The sequence below is a fragment of the Stigmatopora argus genome, chromosome 14 (genome assembly GCF_051989625.1).
Source record: "Stigmatopora argus isolate UIUO_Sarg chromosome 14, RoL_Sarg_1.0, whole genome shotgun sequence".
NCBI classification, from domain to species: Eukaryota; Metazoa; Chordata; class Actinopteri; order Syngnathiformes; family Syngnathidae; genus Stigmatopora; species Stigmatopora argus.
Window position 1 is genome coordinate 8,444,665 of NC_135400.1, and position 22,822 is coordinate 8,467,486.

The 22,822-nt window shown below is 39.1% G+C and overlaps 1 protein-coding gene across 6 annotated transcripts in view; it reads left to right on the top strand.

The window, feature by feature from the left end:
* Positions 1-264: 264 nt before the first annotated feature.
* Positions 265-22,822, top strand: part of LOC144088062 (neurabin-2-like) — a 31,172-nt gene continuing 8,614 nt past the window's right edge. Inside the window, exons 1-14 of one of the 6 annotated variants that reach the window (XM_077618267.1) lie at positions 265-437; positions 6,206-6,589; positions 6,659-6,870; positions 7,431-7,886; positions 8,669-9,352; positions 14,368-14,500; positions 15,781-15,901; positions 16,921-17,025; positions 17,240-17,375; positions 17,822-17,965; positions 21,803-21,856; positions 21,968-22,099; positions 22,243-22,340; positions 22,419-22,524. In XM_077618267.1, coding sequence (XP_077474393.1) covers positions 6,283-6,589; positions 6,659-6,870; positions 7,431-7,886; positions 8,669-9,352; positions 14,368-14,500; positions 15,781-15,901; positions 16,921-17,025; positions 17,240-17,375; positions 17,822-17,965; positions 21,803-21,856; positions 21,968-22,099; positions 22,243-22,340; positions 22,419-22,524 — 2,688 coding nt within the window. In that variant the 5' untranslated portion in view covers positions 265-437; positions 6,206-6,282. Of the gene's footprint in view, positions 438-5,954; positions 6,131-6,205; positions 6,590-6,658; positions 6,871-7,430; positions 7,887-8,668; positions 9,353-14,367; positions 14,501-15,780; positions 15,902-16,920; positions 17,026-17,239; positions 17,376-17,821; positions 17,966-19,079; positions 19,189-21,802; positions 21,857-21,967; positions 22,100-22,242; positions 22,341-22,418; positions 22,525-22,822 lie in introns of those variants that run through there. The other 5 variants (XM_077618269.1, XM_077618270.1, XM_077618272.1 and 2 more) reach the window with 5 other exon arrangements.

A 22,822-nucleotide genomic window follows, 5' to 3' on the forward strand; every position in this document is an offset into this window, starting at 1 on the left:
TCATCCAGACGGCAGTGTCACAACCTATTATTCCCACCATAAACACAATTGTAAAGATAATTTCCGATGAATTTTCTTTCGTACTAGAATTGTGCAAAGTAACATCCCGATATATCAGAATCGATTTAAAAAAACAACAACAATAAAATTAAACAATTACATGCTAGATTACCTTTCTGCCCCACTCCCCTAACAAAAAACATGTTTTAATCTCGATTTAATTTACATCCATCGAAATATCGTCCAAGCCTAGATGGTAGGTAAACAGATGATGGGAGGGGGAAGAGGAGGAGCGACAGATAGCAGTAGTAGGCACACGATCTCATTTGTTTAGCCGCCAGGAGGACTCTCCGACGCCGCCACCGCCGCAGCAGCAGCCGCATCAGCACAAGACAAACAATGGACTGATAACTACCGATCATAACCGGATATTTAAGGTATGGCTGATTTAACGAGCATGCAGACGTACTCCCTTTTTTGTTGTTGTGGCGTCGCTTGGTCTTCTCGGCTAGGTAGGAAGGAAAGGAACCGAGGCTGCTCCGCAGACAGAAAAGACACCCAGCGGGGCCTGGCTCTCCTAAATCCGCCTCCGGGTCCTAAACCGGTGCCGGTGACACGCTATGGCACGGCCACTGTTTATGACAGCGTGTGGATGTGTGAAACAGACTTCTTCGCTAAAGAGCTCCTTTGTTCCTCTTTTAGTCACATTTTTAGGAAGATGAATTCGTGATTTACTCAACGACCGTGCATAGCGGGATTAAAACAATACATGCTTGCTTTAGATGCGCAATTTGTAGGACCAAAACCACAATGAAAAGGTGTTTGGATGTCATTTTTCAAACGCAGAGTGATCATATTTCTCAGTAGCTCATTGGTAGGGAGCACATTTTCAGCGGAAAGTAGAGCTAGGCGTGATTATATTGTCTTTTTTTAGAGGAAGTTCGCAGTCAGCGGCGTCCATGCCAACACGGCCAGACGTTTGTGTGTGTTCAGCAGGGTGAAGGTTTTTTTTTTTTTTTTTTACACAGGGCCATCGGGCCTGGGAGTTTCCTCCACTTATGCAGGGATTGTAAATAGATGGAGGCATTGTTTCGCCATAATGTGCTCTCTGTTCTATGCTGAAAGTCACAGTCATGCCTGCACAAGCGGCGTATTAGAAATGAGCAGCAAGGAGCATCTGCTGCACCACAGGCTCCCTCACATTGTTGTTCAACGCGGTGGCTTTCGTCAATGTACCGGCTCTTGCGTAGGCTGTCCCGCTATACCACATAAGCAATTGACGCATCGCGTGTTGGGCCCCCAGGTAGTAAAAGGGCATCACAACAAAGCTGTTTTTAAAAACTCATTTCCTGCCATTAACAATGATAGACATCCAATTGCATCTGACTTGCCATTTCCAGTCAAAATGGACTAGACATTTTGTGCGCCAATACCATACGGTAAAAATGTTACTTTAAAAAATAGTGCTTGCATCTGACTTGCCATTTCCAGTCAAAATGGACTAGATATTTTGTGCGCCAATACCATACGGGAAATATGTTACTTCAAAAAGGAGTGTACTGTGATTCTTCTCCACTTCAGTTGTATTCATAATTCAGTACATTGTTTTTTTGTTTATATTGAGGATAAAAAAGTTCATAAAAATGTCAAAATTCAAAGTAATAGTATTCACAATTTATTTATATCATCTCATTTTCTGAACCGCTTTATCCTCACTATGGTCGTGGGGGGGGGTGCTGGAGCCAATCCTAGCTGTCTCCGTGGCAATTTAGAGTGTCCAATCAGCCTACCATGCATGTTTTTGGAATGTGGGAGGAAACGGGAGTACCTGGAGGAAACCCACACAGTCCCGGGGAGAACATGCAAACTCCACACAGGTGGACTGACCTGGACTTGAACCCAGGACTCCCACTGTGAGACAGACGCGCTAACCACTCGCTCCACCGAGTTGACTTGAACCCAAACTGCCCGCACCAAAGTCAGGCAGAGGAACCACTACACCATCGGGTAGATGACCTGATTCTAAAAATATTCAGAAGCTGCATCCTTTAGTGTTTTGGTTTGCAGTATTTAAACACAGAAGAAGGCACCATATTTTTCTTGTTAGTTGTATGGGAATTGGCATTGACACCCACAATAGATTGAAATCACGATCTCACTTGCTCCCATGGGTGGCGATAGACGTTCAATCCAATTTGGCTGGATTGGATCTCTATCACTGTCAGTGGCAATGAATGAGTTAATGATCCATGGGGTGAAACCACTCTCTGCATGACTTTCAGTAAAATACAGTCACGTCTCGGTGAATCATTAGTGCTTATTTTTATCCTTATAAAAGCAACTCTGTTCACCAAATTTATGAACCTTTTGACCATGGTGTTGATGCAGCTTCTCTGGTGCTTTGATCTTGACAAAACGACAGAAAGTGACTCTAAATTACCAAGAATTATGTGCAGTTTAGTAGCGGATATACAGCAGTTGCTCTTGGACCGATGAATGACGGAGAAAATGCAGTATTGGCAGATGCTAGCTCTTTTCTGTGCGTGTGCGCCTGTCTACGTGTCTATTAACATCCTTCTAAAGATCACATGATATCAGTATGAAAAGCTACTGCTTTTAAACACTGTATCACAAGATGTGCTTTGATTGCAACGTGTGACCATTTTTTGCCTCCAGGTATTAAGTGTTGCCACTGATAAACTGTCCTACATGAGCACATTCAAAGTGAACCATTCTATTCCTTTTTTAGGCTATTGAAGTAAAATTTCCATTAGATCTGGAAGGGCTGGCATTCAATTCACAAATATGTAAAGTATTATTCTTGCAAGCAACAAGGTCAAACATTTCTACTTCAGCCTTGATGTTTGTGGCTGAATGTTTGAGGGTGGAATTGGCAGGGAACACGATAAGAGGTCGACCTAGAAGAAGCTACGTAGATGTAGTGAGGGAGAACATGAAAGTGGCTGGTCGAGGGGAGGATGATGCAAAAGGGAAAAATATATGGAAAAAGTTGATTCGCTCTGGTGAACCCTCACGAGACAACCCAAAAGTGTAGTAGTAGCATATTAAAAATTAAAGCCTAGTTTACAGTACAGTCTAACCTAAACAAAATAAAATTGCTCCATAAATAGTCTTCCATCAGAATATACAGGATACATAATAGTAATTAATTCCTCCATTTTTTGACCTGCTTATCCTCACGATGTTGCAGGTGTTCTAATCTCGAGCCAATCCCATCCAACTATAGGCAGTAGGCAGAGGACACACTGAATTGGTTGCCAGCCAATCACAGGGCAAAATGAGATGAACAACAATGCATGCTCACACTCATACGAAGAGACAATTTAAGAGTGTTCAACCAGCCTATAGTTTGATTGTCTTCTCCTTACGTGTAATCTTGACGTAATGCCTAGATGTTTGTTGTTATATCCATAATGCACTTGAACATTAGGCATCTTCCAACCAGTTTAAATTTTTAAGTACCTGTTTTTATCGAGTTATTACTTCAATATTTCTGTCCTGAAAGACTGACCTCCATCTCACAAGTGAATATAAAACCCTGTTTTGATTAAAAGAAGTGACACATGTAGGCATTCGCCAGAACAGAATAGTTCACGTCACAAAAACTTCTAGCCAAAGATCTTCAATCGGATTTACAAATGACCAGGCTTCTCTCTGTACGTAAGCTGTTCGTAACTTTGCAAAAGTGTATGCAGTGGCACATTTTATCCAATTTACATAATAGGCACACCACAATGAGTTTTTCTGCCCATGGTTTGGCTGAGCATACCGCGGGTACTTGCAAACCACAGCAAGGTTGAAAGCCAAAAGGGTATCAGGGTTGCTTTAAATTTGGGGGGATGTAAAAGATCAGCGTTAGCTTCTATTAAGTGGCACATATTTGATTTGGTGTGGATTGGCTTGTATTTAGATTTAGTACTGTGTCCTCTGAACACCGTGACCGGACGATTTGCCGAAAGACACGCAAGGATAAAATAAAAAAATAAACTGGCAGCACATTGTAGTACGTACTTGTATTTAGAAATATGTCCAGCGGGGGACAGTACATGCCCTTGTTATTCCTAAATGAATGTTATCTGTAACGGGCCGCATATGGCCCGCGGGCCGAGGTTGAAAAACATGTACACACACGATCCGGGGGTGGGGCGAGCACGCGAATCCCGTTTCGGCAAAACGTCCATTCGGCGAACTGTCCGTCGGCCAAACGTCCGTCGGCGAAACGTCTTTCGGCGAATCGTCCGAGTACCTCTGAACACTACCTGACAAGCGTAGGTCTAGTTTATTGGCTTATGATTGGCAGATAGTTAGCTGGGATCTGCTCCAACTTACATGTGACCCTAATGGGCACAAGAAGTACAGAACACAATGAATGAATGGGAGAATGAAGTGCACTGCTTTAATGTCCTTACTGGTGCAGCACTCTTTTTCTTCCTCTTGACGACATGTACCAAAAGTAGCCTATCGCCATCGGTTTTGGAGTTCGCGTTCGTTTAAGTTCACAACATTGGATCATCCTCACAAATCAGTCATTGGGGCTAAATAATGGTATACATGTTTTTTTTAATTTTTTTATTTTTTTATCCTTAGGTAGTTTGACAAAAAACCTGTAAGACATATTCTAGGGACACCTGGCAACTGTTTTGAATGGGGAATGCAAATCAAAAATGTGTTTCCTTCAAAGGGAATGTTCTCCAGAGGTAGAAAATCACTCAGGCAGTTTGGATAAAAATAAAGATAATTACTACTGCGAGAAATGAACTGCGAGCACATATGATGCAATTTTTTTTTATCTGCTTTGTGACCAAAGTATTTTCCATTTTGTGTGTTCAATCATCTGATTTTAATCATGTAGGCTTTTGTTATGACATCGCCTGCTAGTCTTATTGGAAAATATATTTTCATGGTGTTTAAAAACATTAAAGGCTCAATTTAGCATGACAGTTTGTCTCCATATGGATTTATAGTTCTCAACCAGTGGAAATTCAACTGCAGAAGTGATGTTTCTGTGGCAATGGAGCATAAACAGGAAGTATAAACTAAGAAAATATACTTATTTGACATCTTGTGAGGGGTTTTACCAACAATTTTATTCATAACTTTTAAGTAGACCGTAAGAACAATAGATGGACATAACAAAAAAAAAAGTTGAAACCTTTTTAGGGCACTCAGGGAACTCAAAAACACACTACCTTTGCCCTGGGCAATAGACCCAAATGGTACAAAACATTAGTAAGAACATGCAAACCTTTTTTGTGTTCCTATCATCAGTTTATCATACAGGTAAGTAATATAGGAAAAATCAAAAGGCGGTGAAGTGGTTAGCATTTTGGCCTGACTGTTTCGGGGTCAAGGGTTTGATCCCAGGTTGGTCCTCACTGTGTGGAGTTTGCATGTTCTCCCCAGGCTTGCATGGGTTTTTTCCAGGTACTGAGGTTTCCACTTACATCCCAAAAACATGCAGGGTAAGCAGGATTAACTTTCTAAATTGCCCTGGCCACCAATTTAGCGTGTCCCCCACCTGGTGCCGAAGTCAGCTGGGATAGGCTCCAGCACCCCTCACGAACCTTGTCAGGATAAGCGGTACAGAAAATTAATGTTTCTTTAATGTCTATTGAAATATTAGGGGGATTTAATGAAGTACAAATCTTACATAATCCTTTAAATTGTGAGATTTTAGTGAATGATATAATATACGTATTATATTTGTTATTATTTGATATTAAGTATATATTTGTCAGCAAGCTTTCACCTAAATTAATTTTTCAATTGCCCCTATTTTAAGCAGTACTTTTAATCAAAGATTGCTTTGGTTTGATGTTTTTATGACATCATCAGGTTATCAGTTTTGAGAGTTATTTTTAATGACATGTTTTGTTGACATCATCTCTGTTTAGTCACAACAAATTGTTGGCGAATTATTGTGAATATACAACTATGAAGAATTGAAACATTATTTTTCATCTTTTTTTTCTGGGTTTATCACAAAAATGTAATGGGACCTTCCTTGGAAGAAATCCTTGTCAAAATTAGGCCAATTGAATGTATACGTACCTATTAGTGGTGGTGACAAGACTTCAAATGCATTGAAATCTGAAATTTTGAAATGAAGGTAACATACATTTATAGAAGAAAAAAAGAATATACTGGTATTACTTTAAGGTTCTCTTCTCTTCTTACTTTACAGCTCATGTTCACCAGACATGCTGCCACCCTCATCTGCATTAACCTGCTGTACACCTGGGGACATTTGAATTATCAAACATGATGAAGCCAGAACCTGCGTCAGCCACAGCAGACAATGGGACCTCTGCCGGCAACAGTGGGGGAAGTGGGAGCGCTAGCATGCGCAGCGCCTCGCCACATCGGAACGCGTATGAAGCAGGTCTGGCTGCACTAAAGAAGGCCACTGATCACCTGAACGGAGGCTATGACGCCGCCTCGAAGCCAGCACCGCTACCTCGGCCAAATGGAAGGGGTCGTAGATATGGATCCAACGTTCATCGCATCAAGAATATGTTCATGCAGATGCAATCACCAGGAGATGAAGAAGATGGTGCCAAAGTCATCGGTAAATACCGGGACTGTATTCAGCACACGCTAACCGAACAAGCTCCATTGTTCACTGTCCTCTAATCAGCAGGAACCGAGCAGGCCGTCAAGCTGTCCCTGCCGAGGGCATCGAGCCTCAACGAGAATGTCGACCACAGCGCCCTACTCAAACTAGGAGGCACTGTTTTAGACAGGGTCAATCGTTTTGACCCCAAAACAGATGGCGAAGGTCCGAGCTCCTCCACAGGCTTGTCCAAACTACAGGAAACCAGGAGGATGTTTGAGCAACGGACGCTGCAGGTTAGAGATGGCATTATTTACTGTTTTTAGTTTATTTCATACCACTCGTGGCTATGAGTTGGTGGTAGAATTAGGTATTTGGATAGAGTAAATTTGTGTAGGTATGCTTGGACCATGAACCGATATATGTATTGAGTTTGTTTTTTGGGTTTTTTTGCAGAAAAATAAATATATCAACTAATAATTAGATAGAATATACCACAAGCAATAGTTTGGTTCTTTGTAAAGTTATTAATTTGTTTTGGTGTGGAGAAAAAAAAACTAACACATTTACTTTGCCTTTGCTAAAATGTAAACACATTTTAAAGGCACTCTAGCTATGCCCCCGCATAACACACTAGAGTAGATTAGATTTCAGACTTTTTAATTCATTGCTTGTCATTAACAAGCATTGATGTCCAATTTACTTATGAAACTGGGAGGGTCTGTTTGCAATATCTCATGTTTTAATGCAGATGAGTTCTATCTTCATCTGCTTATTATACTGTCTGTTACAACCATTTAGCATACCTGATGTTGAGCATGATAAAATAAACATTAAATACTGTGGTTTCCTTCAGGAGAAACAAGCTGCTACCAACAGGATTTTGTTGAAGAAGGAGCGAGCTTCTGGTTTCCACGACAGCCGGTTGGATGTTGTGGCACGATTTAATGGCTCTACCGAGGCTTTGGACTGCCTGGATGACACCCCCGTTCATGCTCCTGCTCCTGCTCCTTCTGCTCCTGCTCCTTCTTCTGCTCCTTCTGCTCCTGCTCCTTCTGCTCCTGCTCCTTCTCCTGCTCCTTCTTCTGCTCCTTCTTCTGCTCCTTCTCCGTCTCCTTCTCCTGCTCCTGCTCCTGTGGCTGCAGCTGACTTTGGGCCAGGCGAAGCCGTCAGCCCCACTGTGAGCCAGCTGAGTGCTGTGTTTGAGAAGGCTGATGTACAAAACAATCTCTACCTCCCCAACCGTCGGTCTAGACCTGCCCCAGGGCCAAAGCCAAAACTTCCCGCCAAAGCAGGGCCTGCTAGGACCCAGGTAAGAAGATTTCTTTGTCTTTAAGGGATCATTTGTAAGAGGATTATTTAAGACTAAATAAGATCGCTTCTTGTCTTGTCTTACTATACTGCTTTCTTCTTCAAGTGATGACTTAAATGCCTGGTGCTAAGATCTGCGCTTATGGATTTACGGATGATTACTTTCAATCTTTAGTCTTTCGCTCATTGTTACACACTCCTATTACTGGCTTCCATCCCCATTTGTCTTTAGAAGCTAATTTGTTTCTAGTTCTGTGTCTTACTCATCTTTTTAATGTTCCACTGATGATTGTAAACTCAGATACATGAATAATCAACCCGTGATATAGTAAATACATATAGCTGATTTTGTAATCAGAAATAAAATGGCAACAAAAAAATGCTTCCAACCTCATGCATTTTTAACGAGAATCTGAAATGTTGCTATTAGAGTGAGAAAAATGAAAGAATTGATTACATGACAATATGATATTGCAGGCTGGTTCTAGCCGCCAGACCTTGAGTTTGACTCCTGTGCTGCGAAAACATTAAAATGCTTTAAATTTTCCTCCAACCTTTGATCCATTAATATGACAGCGTTAGTCTCTTTAAGTTGTTGTTGCGACACATTTTTAGACTTTGTCATTTCAACACAACCCATTTCACTTGTATTTCGATGTTTTAATGAAAACTTATCACCAAAAATGATCTCTACAGTATTATCTGCACATATAGTACAGCTCTACTGCTTCAGGTGATCTTGCTAATGCTGGAAAACATTGAAATGAGTTGTCTCATTCTCAGAATGCATCTTCTCTGACTGAGGAAGATTTGGAGGATGTGGATATGACTACAGGGAATGTGAACAGCCTGGCGACAGAGACAGAAATGACAGATCCAGTCCCACAGTGTGACATTGGTGAAGAGGGTGGAAGTGAGGAAGATAGACTTAGACATTCAGGAGATCAGCACGCCAACACAGAAGCCGCTTCATCCTCTTCTCATTCGGAGGACAAAGCAGTGTCGGAATCCCAGCTTGGGTTGACAGAAGATAGGGGCTCTAGTACTGCAGCTACATCTGGTCAGGAACCACTACTTGTGGAACAGGATTGTAGTAGGGGGGATATTGAGGCTGGAGCCAGGTTGGTTCAAGCTGATGTCCACCTTTCACTTGAAAATGGAGAAAAAGAGCCACCGGCTTTCGAAGTGATGCTAGCTGACTCTGTAAGGAAGAGCGACGAGGTGGAAAATGATGACGATGGCTCGAGGAAGGAGGATTACTCCGAGGGTGATCTGGTGGACGTGAGCGCATACAGCGGCATTGGTGAGGACGACTCCGGGGGAAGCCAGCTGGACGATGACGACGATGAGGAGGACGAGGAGGCATACCAGCCTGAGAGCAGCTGCACAGAAATTGAGGGTCTTCCCGTCGAGGAGGAGCCAGTTCCCAGCAATAGGAAGATTCAATTTAGCACCGAGCCCATCAAGGTGAGTTTACAATTTGTGCAATATGACAAAAAAAATATTAGTTGATATCGATTTATATCGCTATTTTTGTCTTTCAAATTTAAAACTTTTGTGAAAAGGTAATTTTTTTACTTTCCTCGTTATTAAATTCTGAAAATAACTTAACTTATTTAAAAAAATGTATTAAATATGATGATTTTAAAGTGTTCAATACTAAAAAATGTTTAACAAAAAAGCTCCCCAGGTTTTTGCCATTTAATAGGATAAAAATCAATGTTATGATAAAAAATGTTTTTATGGTGATGATTCAAATGCTAATTTGAGTTTTCTTTTATAGTTCTTTTTCCAAGTTTTGTGCATGCAATTGTGTGTGTATATAAATTCATAAACTCATGCTACGTTACGCAAAGTGTGAAACGCACTCGTGCGTATGAAGTGCTGCAATTCGGCAGTCAGCTGATTGAGTGTGCTTCAAGATTATTCTTCCTCATTGAAATTGCCGACTTATATTTTGGGAGGAGCAATACATTTATTTTTTTTGTGTTGGGGAGGCCATGATTTTTATTTCCCTGCTATGCCCGGATACATCTGATTCCAGGAGGTCGATGAGCACATGGAAAGGGTTACACGTGTTTTAAGTCATGTCAAGAACTTGCCGGATCTACAAACCTCTAACTTCTGACCACACCCTCAGGGTGCATCTTTGTGTCTTAGGGCAGTGAAAGCTGCTTCTTATTTGGTCAAAGTAATTATCAGGCCTTTTGTAAAAGACAGGCTATATCCCTGCAGCTTTGTGTTTGTTCACAGACATGAAGCTGCGGAGAAGTATAGTACGTATGTAAAAGTGATAGTCAATATGGCTGGTATAGTGTAATGACAGGCTGCGAGGCATGTTATTACGTGGTTGTGCTTCTAACTGCTCCTTATGACCTTTATAACGTCACATCCTTGAGTTCTTTTTCTCACAGTCTGCTCTTGATAGACATTGCTTTACAGTAGACAGTGCCATTTTTATAACTCGCTGGGCCTTGTAAAACTACTGTCAAATTAAGCTAAAATAAGAATGTGAAACCCCATTAATTAAGGAGAGTAGTATCCTTTAAACCCAGCCTTGTTTTAAAAGGGTTTTGGTGTTAAGGTTGAAGTATCATATTTTCTGGAGTCCAAGTCGTACTTTTTTCATTGTTTGGGTGGGTGGGCCTGCGAGTAATACTGAAGTGCGACTTATGATTTTTTTCTCTCTGAACACTCACAGCTTGTTATTGTTGTTTTTCTGAAAAACTTAAGGTTTCTGATGAAATAAGAAATTTCCCTCCCAAAAATGCGATTTATAAGTACGAAACTACGGCTTTTTCTATACTATAGCTGGACTCTCATTTATCTTTCCAATATGTCACTTGATAGAGATTGTCTCCGTACTTTAAAAATCAATTTATTTGTATTTAAGTGATTGGCTCAGATTCAAATTACAAGAGGAACAAAATAGGAATTGTGCGATTCAGTCTGAGGCCCTAAATGCTCTCCTGCACATCACATCAACTCTTTAACGCTTGTGTTTACGTGCTCTGAATAGTGAACAAGGTTACCCCTGTGAGTTCGAGAAAAGCAGTTGGAATGTGGCTGAGTGTTTTTTTTAATCAAACCACACACACACACACACACACACAATCTAGGCCTAAAAACGTGTATGCTGCTTGTATACCAAATGTTAATATTGTGGCCTACATGACCTAGATGTGATATATGTATGTGTACGTCAGGCGTTTTTTTATTACCAAAGATAGTCATGCCTTACAAAGGGCTTAAAAATCATCTATATTGAACAGAATGAAGTGCAAAATAAGGTATTTTTCCTCCCCTATCTGCTGTCATCCCCCAAGCACAAAGTATAATAACTTCACAAAGAACTCTTTCTCATGGCATAATGGTTTGGCAAAAAACAACATAAAAACTCAAATTTGCTATTTTTTTTTACTCATCTGCAATAAAAAAAAATGCATAAAAGTAATTTATCGCCAGATGTACCTTTTGAACTACCTTCTTCAAATAATATCTATATGATAAATATGTAGGAAATCACAATGTCCATTCACTGGTGTTGTTGGCTAATTTTAAATTGTGATGGTGACCCTTTTTTTCTAAAGTGGTTGCAGACAGTTGTATATGTGCCACCATACTATTTAACAAATGCAACAGCGACCTACTGACTAAACAGTCGAATTCTGTTGATTGAATTGGATGATTGTTGAGGATCCATTCATTGTCACGTTCTACATTATCACCCAGAAATATGGATTAGGCAATTAAATGACCATACAGTGTGTGTGTGTGTTTATTAGTTGGATAGTTTAGGAGTTGTTTTGGGCTGGGTGTGTTGTATGATTACCATATAGTAGTTTTGTTATTGTGGTGTTCCTATTTACACGTTTTTTTTCCTCATCTCTCGGCCCCCTTCCCCCATGTTGTTTTACTCCGATACTTGTTGATGTTTCTGCGTCACTATGGAAAGTTTGTGACTTTAGGCGTGTAGATCTTTGGGAGAGCTCTTAAGCCCCATACGCATGCACATACACGCACCCACACATTCACACAGCTCAAAAGTTACTCAACAGGAAGGAAATGTGACAACAGGAAGCCGTTCAATAATCCTGCATTCAAACATTCTTTTGTGTAGGTATGTTTGTATAGTACTGTATCGGAAGCAATGTAAATAATTTTGGAGTCCGCGAGCTTTGGCTGGGCTTTGGGCAAACCTATTACCATATCTGATGGAAAGAAAGAGCGAGTCAGTTGTACTGCCAAAATCACACCAGGCAAATCTGGGGTTGCCACAGAAACGGAGCCATGTGATCATAGAGATGGTCATTGGGGAGAGATGCTCCTGGCCTTTGAGAGGGAATGGGAATAGTCATGTTTAACTTGATCGTTGCCATTGAAGGTGATAGATGTCCACTATTTGAGCAGGGAGGAGTGAATGAACCTTTTTTTTCATTTGGTAGCCTTTCCAGTTCAAATTGATTGGATGTCTCCTAGTGATGAATATAATTAAACACACAGCAGGAGGATGGAAAGACCCACATTATTGAAAGAATACAATTTGTTAATGGCAATTCCAGAGTTAATGTGATGAGTTTAATGAGTTCATGAAGGAAATGTTAGGAGGGAAGCAAGTAAGCATAAGAAGTTATATTTTTATTTGTTTTGGCCAATGTTTTTCTTTTCATTATTACCATGTCTAATACATAACACATAATGTATGGAAAGAAACATCAGTTTGCTCTTGAGGTCTTATACAGATGCCAATACTTACACAACACTGGTGATCTTATTACAAGTCAGTGAGCCAGCAAAGCATTTTGAAAGCAGTCCTTTTATGATTTATTCCAGTTTGTTTTTCCCCCTAAGGTTTCAAGTAATTTACCCAGCAATGTCATTTTTTGCTCGGTCTGGATCATAAATCAATACCCAGAATAATTTGAGGTTTTTTTTTCTCTTGGCTATGATTGAAAATATAATTTTGAGTGTTTTATGTTGTATTTTTTTAAATTATTACTTTGTATTGTGGGGCTGACAACACAAATAGGGAGAGAGAAAAACATTTCATTTTTGCAATTTATTTACATTTAATTTCTTCGCTACTACGAGTCATTTTAATTGCGCGTCTAACACCATCATTGGCAGCCAATGAGTTTCATAAGTGCCCTAGGATGGGTTAAACTTTTTAAAGATTTATGTCTTTTGTTCTTTTCTCCTTTAAAAAGTAAGATGGGGAGAAGAAAAAAAATAAAAGTAAATAAAAGTTTTTGGGAAAAATTCTGATTTAAGTTTTAGACCATATCGCTCAGCCCTAGTTTTTGCTTGTAAGAATATATATACCATATGTACTTTAGGTATGTACTTTCAGATTTAAGGATTTCTATTGTATTCCGTTTTAATGGAAAATGTTTAGTCTGTCTTTTAAAATGACGATTCTGTTCTCACTTCCGTCTTTTGCCATAACACACACCGCATCAACCCACATGTCTGTTTTGTTCTTAGTCTGTTCAAATCAAATTCCTGTCATGTCTGGTCATGTGTCTGCTCACTTGCGCTCTTCTTTGTGATCCTATGACAGTTTATGTCAACTCACACAAGTGGAAGGATTTCATTTTCTTCTCTTTCTTGCTTTTAAACTTGCATTGAGGACACGATTACTTATGAACAGATAAAGACTGTTTTACCAATAAAACAGCACAATTTTCGTCTTCCAAAAAAATTCCTTTTGTTGAATTCAGTTCTCCTCTCCAAGCTAATAAAAAAATTTCAAGTATGTCAGGCAGCCCATTTCATATGCAACAAGTTATGCCGCATTGCAACAACCTGTGTGCACCTGCCACTGCCTATTGTAAAAGTGTTGGTCACAGCCATTTCCTTCCACTTTGACAAATTCAAATGGTCACTGAAATTTGCTCTAATCTCACTGCTCTCTTTGTCTCATCCAACTCACTCTTGTTGGATAACAGAAAATTTCAACTCTCATCTCGTGAACAGCTACTGACAACTTCCATCATCACTCTTTAAATTTTTAGCTTCAGAATCATCGTAGGCTTCAGATCAATGTTCCCTCTAAGCTACGTGCGTGCGCAATTGCACACTACTCTTGTTTTCTCTGCGCACAGCAAATCATATGGAGCGCACAAAATAAAATCCCATTTTATTTTTTTTATTTTTTTTTAGCTGTGAGGCCGACGCGCGAACCACTCATCCGCCGGGCCGCCCATTCATAGATATTAATCATTACATTTTATTATTACTAAATCATTTATGTGTAGTAGACATGCACCTGCTTATGGCAGGTGTGATACTGGTGTGTGCCCATAGCGAGCAATGATGATGTTGCTCACACCGGTACTCGGTGTGCTCAGGGAGGTTGTCTTTCTGCCCAGACAAACAAAAAATTAGAGGGAACATTGCTTCAGATCCATATCAACAGGATAAGCATTGGAAAAAAAATGCATGGATCGGTGTTATATCCTAATTTGTAACTCTGTGTGTAGGTATTCACAACATACTGTAATGAAGACTATGATCGGCGTAACGATGATGTGGACCCCATGGCAGCGTCGGCTGAGTATGAGCTGGAGAAGAGAGTTGAGAAGCTGGATCTATTTCCTGTGGAGCTGGAGAAGGGTGAACACATACGCACACAAACTACAGCCTGAGTCACTCAGACAAGCCTGTTGCGTAACCAGACATAACATTATGACCACTAGGACATATTAGGAACATCTTTCATGATACGATAAAAGCCTATACCACTGCAAACTATAAATTACAGTATGTTGAATCAGTTTTGGGTGGTTACTGCGTCGCAGTTCTGGGGTTGTGGGTTCAATCCCACGTCGGTCCTCACTATGTGGAGTTTGTATGTTCTCTCCTTTTTTCTCCCACATCCCAAAAACCTGCAGAGTAAGCTGGTTGAACTGTCTAGATTGCCCCTGGGTATAAGGGTGAGCATGAATTGTTGTCCATCTCCACCGACTCGGGGTGACCCTCGCTAGGTGCCCGTAGTTGGCTGGGATAGGCTCCAGCACCCCTCGCGACCCTTGAGGATAAGCAGTTCAGAGAATGAAAATGAAAAAACAAATACAGATTTTACACAGTTTGCTACATTTGTTTCAACATGTTGTCATGTTTTGACGACTGAGCTAATGAATGAATGAATCAGTTCTCCTCTGGCAAGCGCAATATTAATTACCTTCGTTATGGTTGAATATTTATCCCATGGGTGCTCATTACCTCGAGTGCCAAGGTACTATTGATAGATAGCTTGAGTGTAAGATTTGTTCCAGTTTGTTAGTTTCTTTCGGGGCTGAACAATGTCTCGTTTGTAACGGCAACATCACAATGTGCCCGCCGCAATACTCAAACTATTCTGAACATGCACATATGATTCATTTAACAACCATTAGATTCTCATCACAACAAAATGCCACAGCTTCTTGTTTAGTCAGTCCTTTGATGATGAATAGGTAACAGACTTGCCACATCTATGCTTCATTTCAGCACTTTGTTGGTAATGAGATGCGTCTCAGATGCACTCTCTGCTACTACAGGGAGATTGGCTCCCTGAGCTAGATAGATTGCTGGAGGTTGGTTCCTTGAAAAGTATATTTTGGAGCAAAAAAGTATTTTTATTCATTTGCTATGTACACTTACTCATGTAACTGACAAGGCTGCCACTGTTAGTGGACATACATGGTTATAACTAATGGCTAACAACTCGGTTATCTCTTTATGGGATTAAAATCAAAGGAGATTAGCCTAATTAGTAGTGTAAATCTGGAGGTGGCGGAATTGAACTACCGACCATCCCAAATGATTACACTCCACATGGAATAATAGATATTTAAAACCAATGACTACAGCTGATAAAAATAACTTTTTTTGTAATTGTCTGTTTCTTTCAGATAGTGACGGTCTAGGAATTAGTATCATAGGAATGGGTGCAGGAGCTGATATGGGTCTGGAGAAACTGGGCATCTTCGTTAAGACAGTCACTGAGGGTGGAGCTGCGCAGCGAGATAGCAGGTAAAGAAAGGGTTGGTTAAATTAAACCCTCTCCAGGACGATATTAAACATCTTTGGCTCTTGTTCAATTGGGTATCATTGTGCCTAAAATAAAGGTGTTTAAAAATATTTAAACTGGGAGGACTGGCTGTTAATCCTCATGTATCAGTGCCATTAATTGTGCTAGAACCTCAATTGATTTTGATCAGGAAAAATACAAATCAATTAGGCCATTAATAGCAACTGATGAGTGCCCAAAAAAGGGGCAAATTTGTTTTGGGTTTTCCCTGTCTTTTAATCATATTGTCTACTTAAAAAGGTGGGAGAAAAAATCAGAAAAAAAATGTCGAATTTTGGATGAAAAAAAAAAGATTTTATTTTCATTTTTAACCCATTTTGCCCAACCCTAGGATAAACAATTGAATTACGACTGCCAAGTTTCGGCGACTGAAAGGCAAATTGATTTAGAAGGTTAAAAGAAAGGGCATGCTTTTTTAAACTTGTTTCTCCTGTCTCACCAGAGGCTAAAATCTTGATTGTGTTCCCTCTTAATGGTTTCTTTGATCCTTTTCAGTTTAGGGTTTTTCTAAATGTCACAATATTTGCTGCAAGGCTTGTTTATACAACTACAAAAACACTAGGATTGGCCACTTTAAAGTATCTATGACTATTTTTGAAAATTTTATCAGTATTGCTGCTTTATGTCTACTAACTTTACTCAAAATGTGCTGTTACATTTGTTCCAAATACGCTTTAGATCACTTCTCCTTAGTTGCTCACCACATTTTATCTAATCAGGCCTATACGAAATTTTAGTTTGGGAAAATGGCTGATGTACGAACGTTAAAATGGCATTGTTACGAGAACGAAGTTGGTGTTATTTGATTAACTTTGGAAAAGTTAACACTTTATTCTTCTGCAGTCTATTCCGTTTCATGTTCAGAAATTGCTTGTTCATTTAAAATATGCACCTTAATTTTAGTTTTGTGTGTTATATATACAATATGTTATGTGTTCATTATGTTCTCTTATTCTCACAGGATTCAAGTGAATGATCTGATTGTTGAAGTTGATGGGACCAGCTTGGTTGGTGTGACTCAAAGCTTTGCTGCTTCTGTCCTACGTAACACATCAGGCAGTGTCAAGTATGGAATACAATTACAATAATATTGTTATATAATTTTAATGTTTAATATATTGTCCTAGACAGTCATTTTAACTACCACAGGAGTTGTTTTGTTTTTATTTAGTTAATGTATTTGTGCGGTTTGTTACTAGTGAGCAAATTAATGTTTTTTTGTTTTGTTTAAATTATTAAGATCTTTAAGACATTGATAATTTTTAAGATATCATTTTCAGGTTTGTGATTGGTCGGGAAAAGCCAGGAGAGCAGAGCGAAGTAGCTCAACTGATTCAGCAAACTCTGGAACAGGAGAAGTGGCAGCGAGAGATGATGGAGCAACGATACAAGCAGTACATGGATGATGATGAGGAGGTAAGACCAACCTGAAATACATACATTGATGATACATTCTGTATTTCTTCATAAACATCGGAAATGAAGGGAAGAGCGGAATTGAATTGAAAACGCTTTCAATCATATCTCTGGGAGTTTTCTTTTGTTACTTAAAAGAAATTAAATTAAATTAGGGGATTCTGATTGTTGTATTTGTCAGTTTGTGGGTATGGCTTTGAGCCATAGTTTGCAGGATTCCTAGTCTATATACAACATCTTGTGGTCAGAGAAGGAACCATCTTCAGGTAAAGAAAATGGTTATCATCAAAATGATGGTCCCCTTTGTTTTTAAATGGTTATTTTTTTACCTCGATACTTCCCAAATCCACATAAAAAAAGCATCAGTTGGATTTTAAAACAATTTGAGGCAATCCTGCATCCAGTACAGTGCTAGTGTCATATTTCTTCTTGTTGCTCTTTTCCAGACAGGTGAGTATGCGACGGATGAGGATGAGGAGACGAGCCCCATGTTTCCAAACTCCATAGAGGTTTTTGACCTGGCTGAGCACCAGGACACGTTGTCGCCTGTGGAGCTGGACCCAGAGAAGTTGACCCACAAATTCAAGGAGGTACTTTTGACTATATATTCCTTTGCATCCTCCGAGTGTTTTTTTTGTGGAATAGCATTACAGTGATGCTCCATCCATACCCCTCCGCAATGGGTAGTAAATCTGTGAAATAAACCCTTTTAGTTGTGTTATTTCATAGAAAATGACAATATAAATTCATGATTAATTAGAATAAATAGTTAAAGTAAAACACCATAAAACAAATAATATAACAAATCAATGAACAAGTACTGTAACTAAAGTCTGAGTTGTATCTAGCTAACAAATATGAGGAAAAAGTAATAGTTTACAAAAGAATATGCATTTACATGGTAACCAATCTATCTAGCAACATACCTCTACATCAAGGGTGTCAGACTCGGGTTGGTTCGCGGGCCGCGTTAACGTCAACTCGATTTTATGTTTTATGTGGGCCGGACCATTTTAGATATAATATTTAGATTTTTGTTTTTATAAATGGATTAAAAGAACTGGATTCAAATCCCTGAATATTCAGTTTTTTATAGATCTAAAACAATGTTTATTTTAGCATATTTTATATATTTTTAGATTTTACAAAATGATTTTTGAACTAAAAACAAAGAAAAAATGATTAAAAAATGACAATTATTGATTTAAAGGGGGAAAATCGGGAAATTTAATATACATCTATACTCTTCATTTTAATTTGATCCTAAAACAGAAAGTCAGCACTCATGATTTACTTTCCCGGGCCACACAAAATGATGCGGTGGGCCAGATTTGGCCCCCGGGCCGCCACTTTGACACAGGTGCTCTACATGGTTTATGAGGTTTTAATAAATTGTTTATAATTGTTTTGTTTATATTACATTTTGTAATTTCATTATTAATAATGCTTTTGGGTTAGTGACCCTTAGCATGCCATATATAATAAACAAAAAAATATTTCATTTTATAAACGTTTTATAAACCAATTTTTAAAGATTTGTCAATTTTTTACAAAACTCTGAGCAACTCTAGTATTATGCAAGCTAATAATACAAAATGAAATGTAAGGGAAAGTGCAAATTAGCATAGAGGTTGGAACAAATATTGCTGTTGGGGTCTTGTTGTACCTCTTATGCTCATGATTACGCTGCATCTCTTTCAATAGAACTCAGGGCGGCCAGGCAGGTCACGACAAAACCAGAGAGGCCGAGCCTCACCTTCATCATGAAGAGTATAAAACAAAAAGATTGAATAAAAATTCTGCTCAATTTTAATGATTTGGTCTGTGAGTTTTATAAATTGTCCTTTCAAATACATGGATGAGGCTTCACAATTGATGTAAGCGATCAGCCAGCCTCACCTGAAATTGTGCAATCTCTCTCAAGCAACAGTTTTTTTATTGGCTATAGTTATCAAAAAAAGTTCCTCTTCACCCCGTTGTTCTAAATTTAACTATTACACTGGTACCTCGAGATACGAGCTTAATTCTTTCCGGCACTGAGCTCGTATGTCGATATTCTCGTAACTCGAACGAACGTTTCCCATTGAAATGAACTAAAAACAAATTAATTTGTTCCAACCCTCTGAAAAAACACCAAAAACAGGATATTGGATTGGAAAAAAATGTTTTATTTCTTCTAATTCGCTATTTATTAACAAAGTAACACATAACTAGTGGTTTAATATTACTAAAATGTGTTTAATAGAACTAAAATTAGACGGATTTTCGCGGAGGGTAGAGAGAGAGGGACATAGAGGGGACCGGTTGGGGGATTGAGCGGGGAGACTTTTTGCACCGGTGAATCGTAATATAACATAAACAAATTTAAATGAACTTGGATTACGATGCAGACACACTCTAAAATAAGTTTAATCTAACCTTACACTAAACTTAATTCTAATTTTGTTTTACATTTTTATACCTTTCTTCTCCCGGCCGGGTTGGCTGTATTTGCCCCGCCTCCACCCTGACTTTCACTATCGATGGGCTGTTTGCTTTTGTATTCCCTTCAAAATATTCCGAAAATGATGCACACAAATATCCTCACAATGGGCACGACCACTTGCCAACGAGAAGGAATATATACTTCTCGTATTAGCGATCGCTCCGCCATTCGCGCTGAGTGACGGAAAAAAACACTGAAAAAAATGCAACGCTCCGCCCGGTGCTCGTAGATATCTGTTATATACGAAAGAGATGCGGCAAAAAAGACAGTGCGCTAAAATCATAAACAGCCTCTCATGTCTTGGCCACCTGGCTTTCTCGTATCTCGAAATGTGTCTCGTATCTAGAGATAATTATTTGCTCAAAATTTTACTCGTATCTGGAAATGCTCGTATGTCGAGGTGCTTGTATGTCGAGGTGCTTGTATGTCGAGGTACCACTGTATAACTAACTCAAAATAGCTGTCAATTATTTTTATGATGGTTTATGTTTGTGAGGAATTCAAAAGCCACTTGTATTTTTAAATGAGCTCTAAATAGAAAATTAACATGGAAGATTGATCTGAAATATCTCAAAACTGGAATACCAGTCTAAAGAGGATAAGGAATACAAACGCTGGAGATAAACCTGAGCCTGCTTGGAAGAGAAGCGAAACATCTGAGACAACCAGAACAGTCCAGTTGCAAATGATGAGGCGCTTGCTCTAAGAATATATTAAGCTGGACAATATTCAGAGGCCGGAGATTTAAAGAGCTACTTCAAGCATCTATCAGGTCAGAAAAATAGTCAGTCTGCTAATTTAACACTTTCAGAGTCATTGATGATGGAAGACATCCAGTCCTGTGGCTCTTTTCACCCTGCTTTGAATTCAAATGTTTTTTCTATTCATAGATGTCCAATACATTTGAACTGGGCGCGATGGCAGTAAATGACTGTCCAGTTCAAAAGGATTGGAACTCTAGCGCCGTTAATTGCGCTGCACATTGTGTTACACTGCATCCACTCTGCATTTGTAATTGCGGGAATACAATTGAAATCAGTCATATGTTTATGACACATAACCTAACTTGTCTTAGATAATTTGACCAAACCTAATTTTACGTCCTATTTCTATCAGTTAAATGCATAATTATCGACTAGGGTTTGTTTAAGCATTTTTTTTTGGTTTGTTTCTTTCCCCAAAGTCCAAAGTTTAGATATCCTGATTTTGTATAACATGGCCGGGAAGCGAAGACTTCCCTCTGACAGAAACATTGTTCAGATCCTCCTCCTTTTTTTTTAATTTGCATGATAGACTTAGTCTCCGTTTAGCTATTTCCCAACACCTAGCTGGCCTCCTATTGGCTGGGCCGGAGCTGCGTCTTTTCGCGTGCCTTCAACCTTTGTTCGTCACAACAACAAAGTTTAATGAGTTTTTCCGAGTGAGCTTAATGCAACTTTAATTTTTGTTTTTCATTATGAGCCCCAGGCAAGTTATTCCCGCTGCGAGTAAAAAGAAGCAGGCTGAGCGTTTGTTCATTTTTTTATTATTATTATTTTTTTTACCTTTACCACTTCTCTTATGAATCTATCCTTTGATCCGATGATTTGCTTTGTACTTTGTGCTTTTGCTTGGTTGTTCTGTCTAATCACCCTCTTGCTACTGTCACAATGAAATTTCCTGAATACGGGATGAATAAAGTTATCCAATCCAGTTAAAAAAATAGGCGAAAGAAAACAATTCAGTAAAAATCTTTAGTGAATACAATTGGATATTTTATTTTTAATCTTGGCCAGCCAAAGTACAAACTTATTGTTCAAAAGTAAAAATCTAAATGAGTGATGACCCACAAGATTAAGTCAAAACATTGTAAGACAATTACATTCAGTACTGTTTTTTAATTAAAATTTTGTAGGAAAACCTACATCATTGCTCTTATTGTTTATCCTCTTTCTACTTGCAGCTTCAAATCAAACATGCAGTAACTCAAGCTGAGATTCAGCTCCTGAAGAGGAAGGTGAGCATCAAGTCTTAACTTAAAGAAGAAAATGGCAACATCATTATTGCACTTCAGACACTCAAGACCGATATAAAGGGAGCTTCATTTACTGGCAATCTTTCCTCACAGTTGGCTCACGCAGAGCAGGATAAATTGCGTTGGCGAATGGAGCGTGCTCAGCTGGAACAAAGCATCCGAGACAGTAAAGAAAGGATGGAGAAACTCGAGAGTTACTGGATGGAGGCCCAGTCGCTGTGTAAGGTAATTGATAAAGCAACTCATAAGATTCAAAGAATGGAATACTCAAATTCAAATATGATATAATATCAAAATGCTATACTAAATTTCAGATTTCTCTACCTTGACGCGTGTGTGTGTGTGTGTGTGTGTCTATTTTTTTGCAGGCAGTGGATGAACACTTGAAAGAAACCCAGGCTCAATACCAAACCTTAGAGAGAAAGTACAGCAAAGCCAAGAAAATGATCAAAGAATATCAGCAGAAGTAAGGGTGCAAAATAAAGCAAATGTTTGTAGTTAATATCAAGACGTGTGTGTGACCATGTTTGTTTGTGCCCTGTAGGGAGCTCGAGTACTTGAAGAAGGAGGCAGGTCACCGTCAGGCGGGGGAAGACAGCGAGGCCTCACACAAAGAGGAGACGGACAATTTGCAGGAAAAGGTGAATGAGGTGGATTCATTCATTTATTATTTCTTAAATTCATTTACATATATGGTAACGGTACACGGTCGATTGGTCGCCGGTCTTTTGGTCGCCCAGAAGGTAAGTGATAATTACCATTTTAAATCGTTGCTCAAATTCCCTAAATACAAACTGCGAATTAGTATTTAGTCATACTTAATGCCCTAGTAATTATTAGGCTAAAGAAAAGCTCCAAATTTCCCGGACTTTTATTGTTTTTTGTTGGAGAACTTCTTAAGACCCTGACTGACATAGCTTCTTAAAGGGACAACGCATGTACATACAA